Source organism: Dictyostelium discoideum (assembly GCF_000004695.1).
Source record: "Dictyostelium discoideum AX4 chromosome 2 chromosome, whole genome shotgun sequence".
Lineage (NCBI taxonomy): Eukaryota > Evosea > Eumycetozoa > Dictyosteliales > Dictyosteliaceae > Dictyostelium > Dictyostelium discoideum.
Genome location: NC_007088.5, coordinates 4,938,929 through 4,957,916, shown reverse-complemented (window position 1 = coordinate 4,957,916; position 18,988 = coordinate 4,938,929). Strand labels below are relative to the sequence as shown.

The 18,988-nt window shown below is 22.9% G+C and overlaps 5 protein-coding genes across 5 annotated transcripts; 2 read left to right on the top strand and 3 right to left on the bottom strand.

Annotated features, from left to right (window-relative positions):
- Window positions 1-137: 137 nt before the first annotated feature.
- utp5 (WD40 repeat-containing protein) lies at window positions 138-2,164 on the top strand (the record flags this gene model as incomplete). Its single annotated transcript, XM_638633.1, has 4 exons — window positions 138-317; window positions 417-1,172; window positions 1,256-1,632; window positions 1,768-2,164. The coding sequence occupies 4 exons, from the start codon at window positions 138-140 to the stop codon at window positions 2,162-2,164; spliced, it is 1,710 nt and encodes a 569-aa protein (XP_643725.1).
- Window positions 2,165-2,488: 324 nt separating this feature from the next.
- On the bottom strand, window positions 2,489-4,276 carry DDB_G0275139 (hypothetical protein; the record flags this gene model as incomplete). The annotated part of the gene is made up of 1 exon (XM_638632.1): window positions 2,489-4,276. One exon carries the CDS (start codon window positions 4,274-4,276, stop codon window positions 2,489-2,491), a length of 1,788 nt encoding a protein of 595 aa, XP_643724.1.
- Window positions 4,277-4,638: 362 nt separating this feature from the next.
- Window positions 4,639-12,596, bottom strand: zizC (DOCK family protein; the record flags this gene model as incomplete). Its single annotated transcript, XM_638631.1, has 2 exons — window positions 4,639-8,739; window positions 8,832-12,596. The coding sequence occupies 2 exons, from the start codon at window positions 12,594-12,596 to the stop codon at window positions 4,639-4,641; spliced, it is 7,866 nt and encodes a 2,621-aa protein (XP_643723.1).
- A 1,522-nt stretch (window positions 12,597-14,118) lies between these two features.
- Window positions 14,119-16,127, top strand: DDB_G0275237 (hypothetical protein; the record flags this gene model as incomplete). Its single annotated transcript, XM_638630.2, has 4 exons — window positions 14,119-14,378; window positions 14,467-14,495; window positions 14,553-14,841; window positions 14,948-16,127. 4 exons carry the CDS (start codon window positions 14,119-14,121, stop codon window positions 16,125-16,127), a joined length of 1,758 nt encoding a protein of 585 aa, XP_643722.2.
- Window positions 16,128-16,201: 74 nt separating this feature from the next.
- On the bottom strand, window positions 16,202-17,713 carry captD (CDP-alcohol phosphatidyltransferase; the record flags this gene model as incomplete). The annotated part of the gene is made up of 3 exons (XM_638629.1): window positions 16,202-16,477; window positions 16,554-17,330; window positions 17,627-17,713. 3 exons carry the CDS (start codon window positions 17,711-17,713, stop codon window positions 16,202-16,204), a joined length of 1,140 nt encoding a protein of 379 aa, XP_643721.1.
- Between the last annotated feature and the right edge of the window lie 1,275 nt (window positions 17,714-18,988).

Genomic DNA, 18,988 nt, shown 5'->3' with positions numbered 1-18,988 from the left:
AAATTTATTTTTTTTTTATTTTTTTTAATTTTTTTTTTTTTTTTGAAAAACCGAATGAAATTTTTTTTTTTTTTTTTTTTTTTTTTTTTTTCGAAAAACCGAATGGTAAAGAGATAGAGTTAAAAAAAAAAAAAATAATGACATCTGTTACTACTTATGATAAAGATAGAGAATTATTCGCTCGTGTTGGTAAAGACAACAAGATCGAAGTTTTCAACTCTTTTAATTGTAAACTTTTACACACATTCGTAGAAATTGAAGAATCAAAAAATCAAATTATTTTATTGACATTCTCAACACACGATAAAAGTGAAAAAGTAAATATAAATTATAATTACCCCATTTTATTTTATTTTTTATTTTTTTCTTTGTTATTAATAATAATTAATTAATTATTTATTTATTTAATTCTATAGAAAGAATATTATAAAAATTTAGTAGCAGTATCAAATTCAGGTAAAATTTATATGTATGATTGTATTGATTTTAAGAAAAAAGGTATTTTCGATACCCATTCAAAAAATATAACAGCAGTAGTATTAGGTAAAAGATATTTATTCACATCAAGTCATGGTGGTAAAGTTTCACAATGGGATATAAAGACAAAACATATCATAAGATCATTTGAATCATCAGAGAAATCAATTTCATCAATGGGATTAAATAATCGTGAATCTCAATTAGCTATAGCAAATAATGATATCACATTCATTGATTTATCAAACTTTAAAGAATCTAAAAAAGTTTCAACCGGTTCAAATTCAATCAAACAAATTCAATTCACTCAAGATGATAAATTTTTAATTTGTAATAGATATCAACCAACCATTCAAATTTATAATATAGAGAAATTAACAGCAAATAATACCAATACTACAGAACCAACTTTTACTTTAAATGCAACAAGCCCAACTAAATCAATTTCAATTTTTACTCATGAAATAAAACGTGCTTCAAAAACTGTTACTCAATATTTAATTTCTTCACTCTTACAAAATTCACAAATTAATATTTGGGCTTACTATCAAGATGATCAATATAATACAGATGCTGAAACTCCAATCACCGAAATTACAAATAAATCAAATCAAATTATTTCAATGAATTTCCATTCTGCTTCTGAATTAATTTTAGCTTTCTTTGAAAAAGAAAAATATCAATTTGAAAGAGTTGTAAGTTGTATTTTTTTTTTTTTAATAATAATAATAATTATTTTTTATTAATCACTCTTTATTTTTTTTAATTTATTATTTAGAAATTTTTTGATAAAAAATCATTTATTAAATCAATTACAGTTGAAAATCCAATTGAATTTGATAAAACTACAACAATTAATAATAAAAAACAAAAAACATCAGAAACCATTTCAATTCAAGGAAATGCAGCAGAGATGAAACAAGATAAAGTTAATTTACCAACAATTAAAAAATCAACAGATTCAATTGCATCAGCTGGTACAATCGTTGATTTAATTGCTCAAAGTTTGAAATCTGATAATGATAACCTTTTATTATCTTCAATTAAAGTTAATTTCAATGTTATTCAAAGTACTGTTAAATCATTACCATCTCCATACGCATATAGTCTTTTATCAAAATTATTAAAATATTTAGCAACTGATAATTCAAAATCGTAATGTATTTCTTTTTTTTTTTTAATTAAAAAAAAAAAAAAAAAAAAAAAAAAAAAATTAAAATTAAATTTTAAATATAATAAATATATATACTAATATTTATTTACTTTTTTTTTTTTTAAAAAAAAAAAAAGATTAATTGTTTTACCATGGATTAATTGCATTATTAAAGATCATTCAAGTTATTTATTATCAGTACCAAATTTATCAAAGAAATTATCAGTTTTAAATACAATTATTCAAGATAAATTTGAATTACATAATAGATTATCAAAATTGGTTGGTAAATTTGAATTAATTTCTAGTCAAACTAAAGGTGATAAAACTGAATCAATCGATTATGAACCAAGTCTTGTTTATGATGAAGCTAGTGATAATGAGCAACAAGATGCTGATGGTGATATGGTTGAAGAAGATGATGAAGATGATGAATCTGATGAATTCGATGGTATGGAAGGTGCTGATGATGAAGATGATGAAGAAATCGATGATGACATCGCTGATTTAATGGATGATGACGATGATTTATAAATAAATCTTGAAAATAAAATAAAAAAAATAAAAAAATAAAAAAATAAAAAAACAAACGATTTTAGTTGAAAGAGAGTGACGGGGGGGGGTAAGACAAGAACACAAGTGTGAAGGTAGTAGTAGTAGTAGTAGTAGTAGTAGTAGTAGTAGTAGTAGTAGTAGTAGTAGTAGTAGTAGTAGTAGTAGTAGTAGTAGTAGTAGTAGTAGTAGTAGTAATAAAAAAAAAAATAAAAATAAAAATAAAAAAAAAAAAAAATAAAAAAAAAATAAAAAAAAATAATTTTTAAAATAACAAATAAATAATAAATAATAAATAACAATTATTTATTTAAAATTATTTATTAAATAATAAGGTATATTATTGCTATTATTATTATTTAATAAATTATAATTTGAACAAAGATGAATTGATTTAATTGATTTTGGTAAATTTTCAAATAATAATAATTGTTGAAATTTGAAACCAAATTTAATGATTTCTAAACTATCTGGTAAGGAACCAAATTGAATTTCTTGATTGAAAGATCTACCTACTTCTAAATAGGTTAAAGATTGAGGTAATGATTCAAATGGTATAAAAGGTTGATCATAGTCAAAATTTAATTCTAACCAAGTTAATGAGTGAGGTAATTGATTTTTTTTAAATTGTTGATTAAAATTTGAACCTAAAACTAATTTCTTTAAAGCAATTGGTAAACTACCAACATCAAATGATTGATTAAAAAAATAACTAAAATATAATTCTTTTAATGAGTTTGGTAAAGAACCAATTAAAATTTTTTGATTAAAATCTCTATTAAGTATTAAAATTTCTAAATTTGATTCTTCAATTTCATTATTATTGTTATTATCATTAATTTCATTATCATTATTTTCATTGTTAATTTGATTAGAAGAAGGAGAGATAGAAGTTAATTCACCAATTTTAATTATTTTATTAAATGAATTACCAAATTTTAAAAATTTTATTGATTTTGGTATACTATTTTCTAATTGACAATTAAAAGCACCACCAAATGTTAATTTTGTAATTGAATTTGGTAATAAATTTTTTAATGGTTGATTAAAATCTGAACTTAATGTTAAAGTTTTTAAAGTTTTTGGAAATGAAAATATTGATTCTTGATTAATATTTTCAGATGTTGATGATGTTGGTATTGATGATGATGATGATGATGGAAATGTTGAATTTTTAAAAGAGAAATTACCAGAATAAATTAAAGTTTTAACATTTGGTGGAACTGGTATTTGATAGAATGAATATGCATTAATTTTTAAATAGGTTACAGAATTTGGAAATGGATTTGATTGAAAACCAATCCATGGTTTTGGTATTAAAAATTCATTGAGTTCAACATGAGTTACACTCGGTGGTATTGTATTTTGATTAATGAGTGATGTTGAATTATAACCAAATTTTAAAGTTTTTAAATTCTTTGGTAAAACATCTGGATTTTCAATTAAATTACAATTATCTTTACCCAATTGAATATATTGAACTGATTGTGGTATCATACCAATTGTTAATTGAAAAGATTGATTTGTAAATATTAAATTCTTTAAACCGTCAGGTAAAAAACCTTGAATTAATGCTTTTTGAAAGTTTGATTGAAATTCAATGGTTTTAATATGACTTGGTATCAATGCAACAACCATTGGTATACTATTGTTAACCGATATCGATGTTATTGATTTTGGTAATTTATTTAATAACTCTTCATTAATCGTTGTATAAAATGTAATTGAATCAATATTCCATGGTATTAAATCATTTAAAATTATTGAATTATCATCATTTCTGATACCAATTGATGTTATATAATCTTTAAATTCATATTTTTTTAAACTTTGAAAATCAAAACATCTACCAAAATGTTCATTATATAATCTTAAATGATAACTAATTTCTTTTAATAGGTATTTATTTCTCCAAATTTTAAAAAATAATTTATCATTAGAATTTTCTTTATTTAAAATTAAAATTTTATTATTATTATTATTATTATTATTATTATTATTATTATTATTATTATTATTATTATTATTTTTATTATCTTTATTATTTTGATTTATATTAAAATTTGAAATGATAGAGTTAATAAAAGATTTCATTATTTGTGTGAAAAAAAGATATTATTTAATAATATTCTAAGTTATAAAAAGTTTTGAATTGTGGATTTTTTTTTTTTTTTTTTTAATGAAAATAAAATTAAAAAAAAAAAATTGATTTCTTTGGGATTAATTAAAAATTAAAAAAAAAAAAAAAAAAAATTAAATAATTAAATTATTTTTTTTGGTTATTTTATATTTTATATTTTTCAAATAATTGGATTACTTCTTATTGAATTTGAAAAAAAAAAAAAAAAAAAAAAAAGATTTTATTTAATTGTTTTAAGTTATAAATAGTTTTGAGTTATAAATAGATTTTTTTTTTTTTTTTTTTTCATTAAATTTTTTTTTATTATATTATAAAATTAATGATTATTTGAAAATTTTTTATCATTCATTGACCTTGGAGTTTGGATTGGAAATGGTGAATTATTATTACTATTGGAATTATTATTATTATTATTATTACTATTATTATTATTTAATGTTGTTGAATTATTATCAAATTCAGCAGAACCTCTTTTAATACGTTTATCTTCTTTAATTGTTAAAAAATTATCCATTGATTTCTTTTTTAAATTTGGTAATAAATTATCTAAAATATTATTTGGTGAAGATTCTTTAATAGAGATATCATCATCATATGATAAATCAGTGATTAGAGAAGATTCATCCTCGGCTCCATATGAAGATTGAACAGTTTCAGGTTGTTGATCCATATCGATAGCTTCTTCATCAGATTCATTATTAATTTCAGCACGAATATAACGATCCATTTTAAAGTAAAGTTTAGCATAACCCAATTCCAATTCTTGATGAAAAGAGATTTGATTCATTTGAATCTTATTCTTATTGATATCCAAAGCACGTTTACAATGTTTTAAAAAGATTGTACATTCCTGAGCCAAAGTTTCAATATGATGAGCGGGCCAATTAACACGCATTTGATTTGCCAAGAAACCACGACAAATCTCCAAGGCACCAGCATTGACTTGCAATAAAACACTACCTTGTAAAACACCTTGTAAAGTTTTAATTGATGGTGGATTTTGATTGATTTCAATGGATAACAATTGATTTCTCTTTTGAATGGTTTCAATTGAATTCTCGATTGGACTAATTTCAATCTCTTTCTTACTTGCTACCAAATAACGTTTCAACATATTTGGAGCAGTATTTTCAATGGTGAGTATAGTTTTACGATGAAATTGTTCAGTGATTGAACCTTGAGTACGACCAGTGAGTGTAAAAGGTGTAATGAAAACAAAATCTTTCAAAAGGGTATGTTTTTCGAAATAATCAGGTCTTGGTGATAATTCTAAATCCTTTGGATCAAAATATGGTTTCAAAGAAGTGATTTGGAGATAAAGTCTACCAGTATCCAAATTGGAACGTTCAATTTTTCCACTGTCAGGGAAAACCACAACTTCTTGATGGAATTTCTTTGTGTAAAAAGTTTTCAAACGTTCAGAGAGTGCGAATAAATGAGTGAGTTTTGGTTCTTTATAAATGAATTCTTTTCCATCCAAATCTTCAAATCCTTCACCATAGAAACCAACTCTATAATAACGACCCAACATACGTGATTTATTTTCATAGGCTTTGATGATCTCTTTGTATAGATCGGTGATTTGTTTATGACAATCGGAAAGATTTGCGAAATCTCTATTCTTTTCATAGAGTGGCATTAGGAATTTATAAAGTAGAATTGAATATTCGAAATAATCACCCATACGGAATTGATTAGTTGCCAATAGAATCGTTGTGGTTAAACCATGTAATGAGAAAATTGGTGATGTGAAAACACCATCATCCTCTTGAATTACATGTTCAGAAATTCCTGGACAAATTTGATCGATCAATGTTAAATCCAATTTACATGGTATTAATTTATTTTGTTCTAAATACTCAATGATCAATAGAGCTATTCTAAGTTTACAAACTGCTGCCTCAAAGAAATTCTCCTCTTCGATATGTTTATTTGCTAAAATATTCAACCAATCGATTCTAATGATTGGTGTATCGGAATAACCAGATGCAATCTCACTATAAAGTTCATGAATGGTTTCAGGATCGGAATTTGCTTTCAAAAGGTTTGCTCTAACTGTATCACGAATAATCTTTGAAAGTTTATTTGACATCTTTTGAATTTGAATACTAAATTTATTTTTCACCTCTTGAATTTCATCCTTTGATAGGGTTGCCAATAGATTCAAACCAATGATTGTATTATTGGACGATTCCAACATACGCTCCTCAATTGAATATTTTGAAATGGTTGAAAATGATCTTTCTAAATTTTTGAAATCATTTTTAAATACACCACTATTGGCTAGATTACTCAATGCAATTGTGGCTTGAATTTTCATTCTACCAAAATTACCAACCACTTGATTATTATGTTTAATCATTGAATATAAGAAACCGGTTGCAACAGCTCTAATCTCTTTTGATGGGAAATTACAATAACGTAATACTTCACAACATAATTGATTACAATAATTGTTTTGTTGATCTTTAAAGAAATGATTTCTAAATTTGAATACGAATGAACGTAATGATGCAAATAAACAACTTGTTACACGATGTGATTGACGTTTCTTTAATAGAATTATAAATAATTGGAATAACTTTTCAAATAATGGTGAATCATTCTCTTTAAGTAATGTATATTGATATTTAATTAAATCCTCTATGAAATCTAATATAATTAAATTTGCTTCAGATGCTAATACAGCTTCATTTGTGCCAATTTGACGATTTCTATTTGGTCCTGATGCTGCTGCTGCTGCTACAACTGCTGCTGAAATTGCTGCACTTGTTCCCATACTTGTACTACCATTAACTGATGTTCTATTACGATTACCAATTACTGCTCCTGCTGCTGCTGCTGGATCATTTGGTATTGAAAGGCTTGAACTACTACTATTAATACTTGTAGCTTCTTTAATTGTTGCATGTGCAAATGCTTGAATTAAATTAATACCATCACCATTATTTGAATCTGTTGATGTTGTAATATTTGATTGTTGTTGTTGTTGTTGTTGCTGTTGCTGTTGTTGTAAATTTGTAGATGGAACAGGTGGTGTAGATGGTGGTGATGGTGGTATAACTTCTTGTGAAGCAGATGGTGAAATTTGTTGTTGTTGTTGATTAGTACTACCACCACCACTTGTATTAATTGATAATGAAGAATTTGAACCTGATCTATTTAATAAATTTGAAGAAGAATCTTTTAATGGTGAAGATTGATTCTTTTTCATGAAAACATCTTTTGATAACTTACCACTATGTGCCATCATTGACATTGGAGGTGGTGGAGTTGGTATAAAACTACCAGATGAGGAAATTGTACCAATACTACTAGTACTATTATTATTTTGATTTTGAATACCTGTACCAGATTCAATTGATTGTGAAGGATAATTACCACTATCACCTTGAGAATGATTAATACTATTACCACCACTACCACCACTACCACTACCACCAATAGCACCATTTTGTTGTTGCTGTTGTTGTTGATTTTGTTGTTGATTTTTAATTTGTTGATATTCAAAAGCATTTGCAAATTGACCTAATAATTCGAATAAAATATTTAATCTTTGTGGTACTTCTTTATGAAACCATTGTTTTAATAATGGTTTTGATAAATTCTTTAATACAAATAATAGAGAGGAAATGAGTAAACGTTTTTCAGTGATATCTGCAATACTAAACCAATGATTGAATTTATCTTGATGATCAATTAATTCTAAAATTAAAGGGAAATAAATTGAAGCAATTCTTTCTTTCTTTGCAAGTGTTTGATAACGTTGATCATAGTCATGTTTTGTTAGAATGGTACTCAATGTTGTAAAAGCCACATTCCTAACTTCAATTGAATGATAACCATGGAAAATGATTTCCAAAACCTCACGAATCAAAATACCCGAAATTGGATGAGTATCATTGATTTTAGTTGACAAATTTTGAATACTACTAATTGAATAGAGTGTTGGTATATTTAGATTTATATAATGTTCATAATCACAAATGATCTTTAGAAAATCGAATTTATAATAAAGAAAAGTTGTTGCATTTTGTGGATCCTTTCCAATACCTTGATTAATATCATTTATAAAAGTGAATAATAAATCTATAACAACACCTCTATCGAAAACACCAAATAAATCCCTAATAAATAATGCTAAATTATTATTTGCATCAGATGCCAATCTACAATCTTGATTTGTTGTAATTGAATTTAAAATATGTGATAGTCCAAATGATACTAATTTTGGTATAAACTTTATAAATTCTGGATCATGAATTTCGAAAAATGGTAAACTTGGTGATGTTGCTCCATCCTTTATTGGTACTTTACCATCTAATTTATATAATCCAATTGATTTAATTATTAAATCAAATATAAACCATGAAAATGAAAATATTGATGAATTTGAAATATCACTAAAATCATTTGACTAAATAAAATAAATAATAATAATAATAATAATAATAATATTAATAAATATTATAAAATTTTTTTTTTTTTTTTTTTTAAAAAAAAACTTACTCTTTTTCTCATTAAAAATAAAACTAATCTTGTACATAATGCAGTATGAACAGGTATTTTTGTATCAGGTGGATTATCAAAAATATGAGTTATATAAGATGATAATAATGGTACACGAATATTTGAATCTTCAAGGTATGATTGAATTTTTGAGAGTAAAACCAATAAAGCTTTAATTGCAGTTGAACCAACAGTACTCTCTCTATTACAAAGTACATAAAGTAAATGATTCATAATTACAGGGAAGAATTTAATTGATTCTAATGGATCGAATAAATGGAAATGATTTAAGCAATTGGTTAATTCTTTTTCATCTTTTGATTGTAATAAAAATTTGTTTAAATGAGTGTTTTGAGGGAAAAGACTTGAATTTAATTTTAGATCAAATTTGAATAAACTTTTACCATTCTCCAAGAGTACATAATCTCCTTCAGTCATTCTACCAAGATAACCACTTTTAGGTGGACCAATTGCCAATGGTAATGAGTGTGGACCATTATCAACGAATTTCTTCTCTCTATATAGAGGCAATGCAGAGAAACCAATGATATTCTCTGATACTTCATCTCTTTTACCAACTTTACAAACTATATGATAAAATGTGAATAGTATATGTAATTTCGATGGTAAAATAGGTGGTAACTTAGCTTTAATCTCATCAAAGAATATTGGATTCTTATTATGATAATGAGTTTCTGTATGAAATACCGATTGGAATCTTTGACATGATGATTTACCATAAATTAATTTCAATGCTTGACCACCAACTACTGAATCATCTTCTCGTATTTCAATCTTTATTGATATATTTCTACCATGAGCTTTATTTAAACAAACAGTTTCTGGATAAATATAAAGATTATTAAATTGTTGATAATGTGGTATTAATTCTGGATACTTTGAAAAACATTGAATCTCTCTAATTGCTGGTATAACTGGATTAAGTGCTGCTAATGTATTAACACGTTTAATACTATTTGAATATGATGATGAATGTTGTAATTGTCTTCTTGGTGATAATGTTGGTGATAAATCTGGTTGTTGATTATTTTCATTTGTTGTATTTGTTGTTGTATTTGTTGTTGTTGTAGTATTATTATTATTTGTTGGTGGTGTTGTTGTTGTTGTTGTAAGTGAATTTAATGATGACATTGATAATGCAACTTGTGGATTAATTGATTTAAATGGTGGTGTACAATCTGGTGTAATTAAAATTGCTGGTGATTGTTGTGGTACATTATCTGATGAAGTATTTGTACTATTACTATTATTATTATTATTTTGATTATTTTGATTATTATTATTATATGATTTATTAGAATCAATTTGATTTGCATTATTATAAGGTTCAGAAGATTTAATAAAATTATAAGATGGATCTAAACGTTGACCATATGGTGGTAATTCACCTTCAGTTTTATGAACTACACAAGTGAAAGCACCTAATAAAGTTTTTAATTTCTTTTTCTTTGAAGGATCTTTAATATCAGTGATTAAATCTTGAAGATCAGATAAATCCTTTGGAACTTGTTTATAGAGATCACATTCCACAGTACCAGGTTTAACAAAACCACCTTCATTTGTTAATGGTAAAGTAGTAATTGAGAATGGTTGATGAAATCTACCCAATCTTTTACCAATATCTTGAATGGTTGTTGAAACTTTTACTTTAGATTTACCAATTTCTTTCTCATCCAATTTGGTATAAGGTTCTTTGATTACATCTGGATCACCTTGCATAACTTTATTAATTTTAACAACTATCCAAATATCCTTTTGTTGTTTCACTGGTAATGATACTAAAACATGTCTACATTGTGTTAAATAATCTGGTGTTGAAGGATTTGTATTTGCTGCTGCCACTGATGATGATGAAGATGTGGATGATGATGAATCAGATTCTGGATTGCTATTATTTTTATCATTTGTAATTGAATTTGATTTAATATTACCATTATCAACTAATAATTTCAATCTTTCAGGATTGAAATCAAAATGAAATGATTCACTTAATCTACATTTATTAACAGAATCATATAAAAACATTTGACAATAGAATGGTTCATGTTCACCCAATAGAAATACTAAACCTTTGAATTCCAATAATACACTGATTGAATTTGATTTTTTCCATGGATCAACTATGGTTCTATTACAAAGTGATACCTCTGTACCTGATCCCCAATTATAGTCTGGTTTATAATATTTAAAGAAACCATGATGACGTTGACGTTTTCTTTGTTCCTGATTCTCCAACTCTATATCGGATGTAATGGGTTGTTGATATTCAAAATGTAATTCATCTGATGACTCTGCCCAACTTGGTGGTAAATCTTTCTCATCTATAACTCCACCACTGTTTCTACCAGTTGATGATTGTACTGTCGCTAATTTTGAATTTAATAACTCCTTTTCATAAACTATATCACATTCATATTTATCATTTAAAATACTATTTGAATTTAAATTTGTATTACTCAAACCACTACTATTTTCTTTACTATTATTAAAATAATCTAAAAAACTATTATTATTACTATTACCACCATTGATACTAGTAGCACTTGTACTACCTATATAAAAACTAGTATTTGCTGATATTAAACCATTTTGAAGTTGTTGTTGTTGTGATATTGATGGTGAATTATTTATAATTATTAAACGATCTTGATCCTTTTTAAATTTTTCATAATTTCTAGTTATAGTTTTACGTGGTGCATTAAAGGTATCGATTGAAGTTTTAACATGTTGATTAAATTCAAAAGGATTGAAATATTCGGGTGGTATACCAGGTGGTAAACTCATAGCTGTTGAAATGATACGATGATATGCTTCAACTTTTGAAAATGATAGATCATCCTTTGGTAAATAGATCATTTCCTCTGCTAAAGGATCATCTTTTACATTGGTTGATTGTAATTTAGATCCTATAAATGTTCTATATTTATGTACGTCCAATCCATTGGTTGATCTATTACCACTACCACCATTATTTAATAAATTTAATCTTGGATTACCTGTAATTGGTGGTGGATATTGTTTTTCAACACTTGATGATAATGATGGTGGTTTTGTTATTGTTGTTGATGATGATAATGGTGTTGTAGTTGTATTAGTAGTAGTAGTGGTAGTGGTTGTTGTTGTTGTTGAAGTATTATTTGGTATTGGAATTGATGGAATTGATGAAGTTAAAGTTTGTGGTAAAGATGATTCACTTGGTTCACTTGATGTTGTTGATAGTGGTGGTGGTGGTGATGATGAATGAATACTACCACCACCATCATGTTGTGAATCGATATCTCTTGATCCTGTTAATGGTGAAACAGAATTTTGAGGTGTTAATGATGAACCCTCACCTGTTGGTGGTGAAGAGTCTGATGTTTCTTTAGTTGCTGTTTGCGATGATACTTTTAATTCAGTTGATTCTGATAATGTATTGGTTTGTTGTGATTGAGTTAATGGTGATGAATTATTTGATGATGTTACTACTTCATCCTTTTGATTTCCTATGATTGTAGGCGTTGATGATTCTGATATCGATTGTGATGATTGACTTTCTTCATCCATTTTAACTTGTATTATATTATTTCCTGGTGTTGATAAGTCCGATATTATTGAATTATTTAAATTATTACTATTATTATTATTACTATTATTACTATTACAATTTGGTTCTTTAATTTGTTCACTATTTGTATTACTATTATTACTATTATTATTATTATTATTATTGGTTTGTGAATTGTCTTCAGTTGACAACTCCATCATTTAAAACTGTTATTTTTATATTATAGTTATTATAACTGACTATTATTAATATACAATATTTAAATTTTATTATTATTATTATTATTTACACAATATTATTATTATTTGTTTTTTTTTGGGTTTTTTTTTTTTTTGGGTTTTAAAAAAAAAAAAATTATTTTTGGTGTGGTGTGTTGTTAATTGTTGGAAAAAATAATAATAAAAAAAATAAAAAATTTTAAAAAAAAAAAAAAAAAAAAAATTTTAAAAATCCTTTACTATTATAATAAATATTATTTCTTTCTTTTTTTCTTTATTTTTATTATAAAACTTGAAAGTTTATAACCTAAATAATATCCTAAAATAGATTAATTAAAATTAAGGTTAATATAAGAATGGGTTTTGTGTGTGGTTTTTTTTTTTTTTTTAAATTTTAATTTTATTTTATTTTTTTTTTTTTTTTTATTTTTTTTTTTTTTTTATTTTTATTTTATTTTATTTTATTTTATTTTATTTTATTTTATTTTATTTTATTTTATTTTATTTTATTTTATTTTGTTAAAAAAAAAAATCGTTACAATATTAGTGAGAGAGGTGGATGTATATATTAAAATATATGTGTGATGTTAAAAAAAGATACCAATTAAAAATTTAATAAATAAATAAAAAAAATAAAAAAAATAATAATAATAATAATAATTTTGAAAAAAAAAAAAAAAAAAAAAAAAAAAAAAAAAAATTAAAAATAAAAATAAAAATAAAAAAAGGAAAAAAAAAAAAAAAAGGGGTGATTTGCAGTAATTATTTATCTCGCCCTAAGTATTAAAAATTTTTTTTTTGTTTTTTTTGTTTTTTTTTTTTTTTTTTTTTAATGGTAATGTCCGATTTATATATAATAGAAAACTCTTGAAGATAAAATCTTATTGAATCTAAATTATGATCATATTATTGTTTCATTGGAATAAAAATAAAAAATAAAAAATAAAAAATAAAAAATAAAATAAAAAAAATAAAATGGAAAATAAATGTTGTTTGATAATTTTTATTTTACCTTTAAAGGAAGTGTTTGTTTTTTTATTTTATTATTTTAATATTACAATTTTATTATTTACAACAGCTTAAAAAAAAAAAAAAATAAATAAAAAAATAAAAAAAAAAAAATACAGCTGCAAGATTTTTTTTTTTTTTTTTTAAATTTTTTTTTTTTTTTTTTTTTTTTACCAACTGATTGATTTCAACCGTTATGAAAATCCTTTTTTATTGTTTTTTATTTTTTATTAATTTTTTTTAATTTTTTTTTTATTTTCATTCCGCAGTGGTAAAAAAAAAAAAAAAAAAAAAAAAAAAAATTAAAAAAAAAGCTTTGAAATCGAAGTAAAAACAATTATTTCAAAATAAAAACAAAAAAAGACCTTTAGTGAAAAATAAAAAAAAAAAAAATAAAAATAACTTTTTTTTTTTTTTTTTCGGACTGTTCCAAACTGTGTTATCTACATTTTTTTTTTTTTTTCTTTTCACTTAAAAAACAATCAAAATACTGATGAAAATTAAAATTAAAAATGTTATAGATAATGAATGTACACTTTTAAATAATAGTGGAAGTGGTGGTGGTGGCGGTAGTATAAATAATAAAACTAATTCATTTAACACTTTTTATCATCCAAGTGATAAACAAAGGATTAATCCATATTTAGTGTGGCCAATAAAACACCAAGGAGAAAATGATTATTACTGTTTAAATTTTTTACAAATTTTTGATTCACCACCATTGAAAATTAAATCAATTATTTTTGAATACAAGTATTGTGTTTTTTTTTTATTTTTCCAATTTTTTAAATAATTAATATTAATTTTTTTAATTTCTTAAATCTTTTAAAAAAAAAAAAAGGATAATAAATTTTAAAATTATTAAAAATAGTAATTTAATTTATGCATTTAATAATAATAGATTTTTTTTATTTAAATTTATTAAAGAATCAAATGAATGGATATTATTAAAAAATTTATTAATTGACGAAAATGAAAATAATAATTATTCATTCACAAATAAAACAATTGATGATTATAATATATGTAATAATACAATCACATTAATTACAAATGATAAAATTTATATTTTTAAAAATATTAATGATGAAAATAATAATAATATAAAATATGAAATGTCATCAATTGAAACTTTATTAAAAAATCAATTTTTTTCAATAACATCATCACCAATAATTGATTTAAAATGGTCAAATAATGGTTTAATTTTACTATTGTAAGTTTCATTATTATTATTATTTTTATTATTATTATTAATTTTAATTTTTATTATTTATTTGTATATTAAAATTAATTTTATATTTTTTTAAACCAATTTAAAGGATAACAAATAAAAAAATATTTTTATTAAAATGGAATTCATTTAATGAAATTAATTTTAATAATTTATTATTTATATATGAAAAAGAAGAAGGAGAAGAAGAAGAAGAAGAAATAGATGATATAAATAATGATTTTTTAAGAGTAGAATGGATTGATAATGAAAACTTTATAATAACTTCATATCCTTCAATTCAAACAACTACAACTGCAACAACATATATGGAACCTATATTAAAATTACCATCAATTTCAAAACCATCAATAAAATTATTTGAAGAAAATACCATTGAGGAAGTTGAAGAAGAAGAAGAAGAAAAAGAAGTTCAATTTATTAAATCAAATAATAATAATAATAATAATTCTATAATTGAATCATTATTTATGGTTAACCAATCAACTATTAATAATAAAACCAATACATTAATTTCAAAACCTTTAATAAGTATTGAAAGTGAATCATCATCATCATCATCATCATCAAATGAACCAATTGAAACAATAAATAAAAAATCAATAAAAGAAAAAGGATCATATTTATTATTATTTAAAATTTATATTAACAGTGATGAAAATAAAAATAAAATTGAAATTAAAAATTTAGATAAAATAAAATTAAATATTAATATATTGACACCTAATATATTAACATTAAATTATGAAAATGATTTAATTGGTATTACATCAACATTTTCAAAATATATTCAATTATTTAAAATTTTAAAAAATGGAAATGAAAATGAAAATTCAATAATAATTGAAAATAATAATAATAAACTACTATCAATTGATAATAATAATGATAATGAATTTTCAAAATATAAATCAAAAGGGTTATCAATTTTATCAGATAATAAATTATATATAATAGGTGGTGAAAAATTAAATGAAAAAGGTATTGGATTATCATTTAGATCAACTTCAAATTGGAAAATTTCATTATTTATATCAACTGAATCTATTGAACCAATTAAATCAAATTTAAAAAATAATGAAAATGAAAATTCTTCAAATTTAGAATTATCACCATCAACATCAACATCATTATTAAATATTCAAAATTTAATTTTAAATAAATTAAATTCAATTGAAAATATATTAACAAATCATTCCAATAGATTATCAAAAATTGAAAATTCAATTAATTTAATAACAAATCATTTAAAAATAAATAAAAATTAAAACACACACAAACACACACAAAAATAATATTTTAATTAAATATTTTAAATCTTTATTTTTTATTTTTTTAAAAATTAATTTAATTTTTTAATTGGTGGTGATGATGATGGAATTGTAAATGCATTAATTTTTAAAACTAAACACATTTCTTGAATGATACTATATGTAAAATGGAACATGAAACCTAAACTAATAGCAAATAATAATAATACTGAAATTTGTTCATCCAAAATTTCAATATTCAAATAAACTTTAGCTGCTGTATTTAAAACACAACCAATTAAAAATATTAATGGTTTATAAAATAATCTAAAATCTTCTTGACAAATTCTTTGAACAATACAACGACACTATATATATATATTTAAAAATTATGTTAATATTTGTATAGTAAATTTAAAAAAAGTAAATAATTTTTGAACTTACAACTACATATGAGAAAATAAAAGTTAAACTTAATATATGAATTATTGGATAAGTTAAAAATAAAGAAGGTGATAATTTTAACCAAATAAATTCAGAGCAAAAAAAGATAATGAATGGAATTGGTTGTGAATAAGCAGTGAATAAACTAATTTTCATATCTATTGCTTTTTTAGTTGATGTTAAAATATTTTGAAATGCTGTAACGAATGAGATTATTGCCATAGCGAAAAAGATCATTTCATTCAATTGACCTGTGTATTGGATATGGTTGAATGTGAGTACACTGAAATCAATCTTTATGAACCAAATCCATTGACCAAATATACCAGTGAGGAAACAGAACAATATTGCCATACACTCTGCCTCGGTTGGGCCATTCAATGCGCCCAATACAAGATGGTGGGTGAAGTATTCCTCCCAGTGGGCTAAGTAGAATGGTATTGTGGCTGCCATAAATGCAATTAGGATCTCCCAGCTACGAATACCCATCGAAATACCGACTATCAATGGAAGCAGTCCAGTGCATAACGAGTCGCATCCGTGGTCGAATAATTCACCCAATGGGGATGATGTTTTTGTTCTTCTTGCTTGTTTACCATCGATATTGTCCATCATCATATAAATGAATATCATCATTCCTGCAAATAAATAAACCCATCTAACTGAACTATCATCCTCTAATGTTGGTTTATTACCTCCAATACTCTCATTAAATCCAATAAAATAAAATACTGAAAACAATCCTAAAAAATTACAAAATAATCCAATTGCTGTAATCTAAATTTTTTAAAAAAAAAAAAAATATATATATATATATATATATTAGTTTATTTATTTATTTATTATAAAGGTAAATCAATTAATACATACTAAATTTGGTCTATAAATTTTTATTTTTAGAGTGTGTGTGTGGTTTTTATTTTTATTTTTATTTTTATTTTAATTTTTTTTTAAAAAGAGAATTAGTATTTTTATTTTTATTTTTATTTTTCTTTTAATAGAATATAAAAAAAACTTTACGCTAAATTTTTTGGAAAATATTCAACTATAATATTACAAGAAGGACTGATTACATATTGATACATTATAGATTTATCAATGGTTGTACCACCTTTATAATTGGGTAAATTTATTTTACCCTTTGGTGTTATGTATACCATTTTTTTATTTTTATATTTTTATTTTTTATATATTTTTTTTAAAAAAAAAAAAAGAACTATAATTTATAAATAATAATGAATGTGCGTGCTATTATTAATACTCTTTTTTTTTTTTTTAATATTTTTAAATATAATTTCTTTTTAATCAACGAATTTCGCGCATATAAATTATTTCGTTAAAAAATAAAAAAATAAAAAAAAAAAAAAAAAAAAAAAAAATTTTAATATCTTTTTCCAATTGAAAAAAAAAAAAAAAAAAAAAAAAAAAAAAAAAAAAAAAAAAAAAAAGAAAAAAATTTAAAACTTTTTTTTTTTTTAATTTTTTTTATTTTTTTTTTCCTATTTTTAAATTTCAAAAAAACCAATTTTGAATGTTTTTTAATTTTATTATGGATTTTTAAAAATAATATCAATTTCCATTTATGATATTATAATTATAATCAAAAAAAAAAAAAAAAAAAAAAAAAAAAAATGGTTGTTTTATTTTAACCCAAATTAGTAATTTTAAACTTGGAGCTGGTATGCAAATTCTTTAATCTTTTTTTTTTTTTTTTTCCCATAATTTTCTAATTTTTTTTTTTTTTTTTTTCTAAAATTTAGTCAAATCATCAAAGGTTGGGATGAAGGTGTTGCTAAAATGAAAATGGTGAAACCTGAAAATTAACCATTAGCCCAGATTATGGTAATGGTGCTAGAGGTGCTGGTGGTGTCATTCCACCAAATGCAACCTAAATTTTCAAAGTTGAAAAAATACAAAAAAGATCAGTAGACAGTTTTCTTTTACCATTCATTATAGCCTAATTCGAAGTTGAAAAAAAATACAAAAAAGACCAGCAGATAGTTATTTAATTTTGTTATGGATTATTAAAAATTAATTAAATAATGTCATAACTTCTATTTATTATTTCAAAAAAAAAAAAAAAAAAAAACAATTGGTTGTTTAACTACCCCAATTAGTAAAAAAATATAAAAAATTATCCTGCCAAAAAACAAATGGTGAAAAAGATGAAAATATTTGTGATAATAAAAAAAAATTAAAAATTAAAAAAAAGGAATTTAAAAAAAAATTTAATAATGTATCCCTATGTGATTGAAAGGTTTTTTTTTTTTTTTTTTTCTTTTTTTTTTATATATGAGAAAGGGAAAAAAGTGTTTATTAATTTTTTTTTTTTTTTTCTTTTTTTTTTTTTTTTTCTTTTTTTTTTTTCTTTTTTTTTTTTTTTTTATACAATATTAATTAGTGTTTAATAACACATCGTTTAATATAAAAATGAT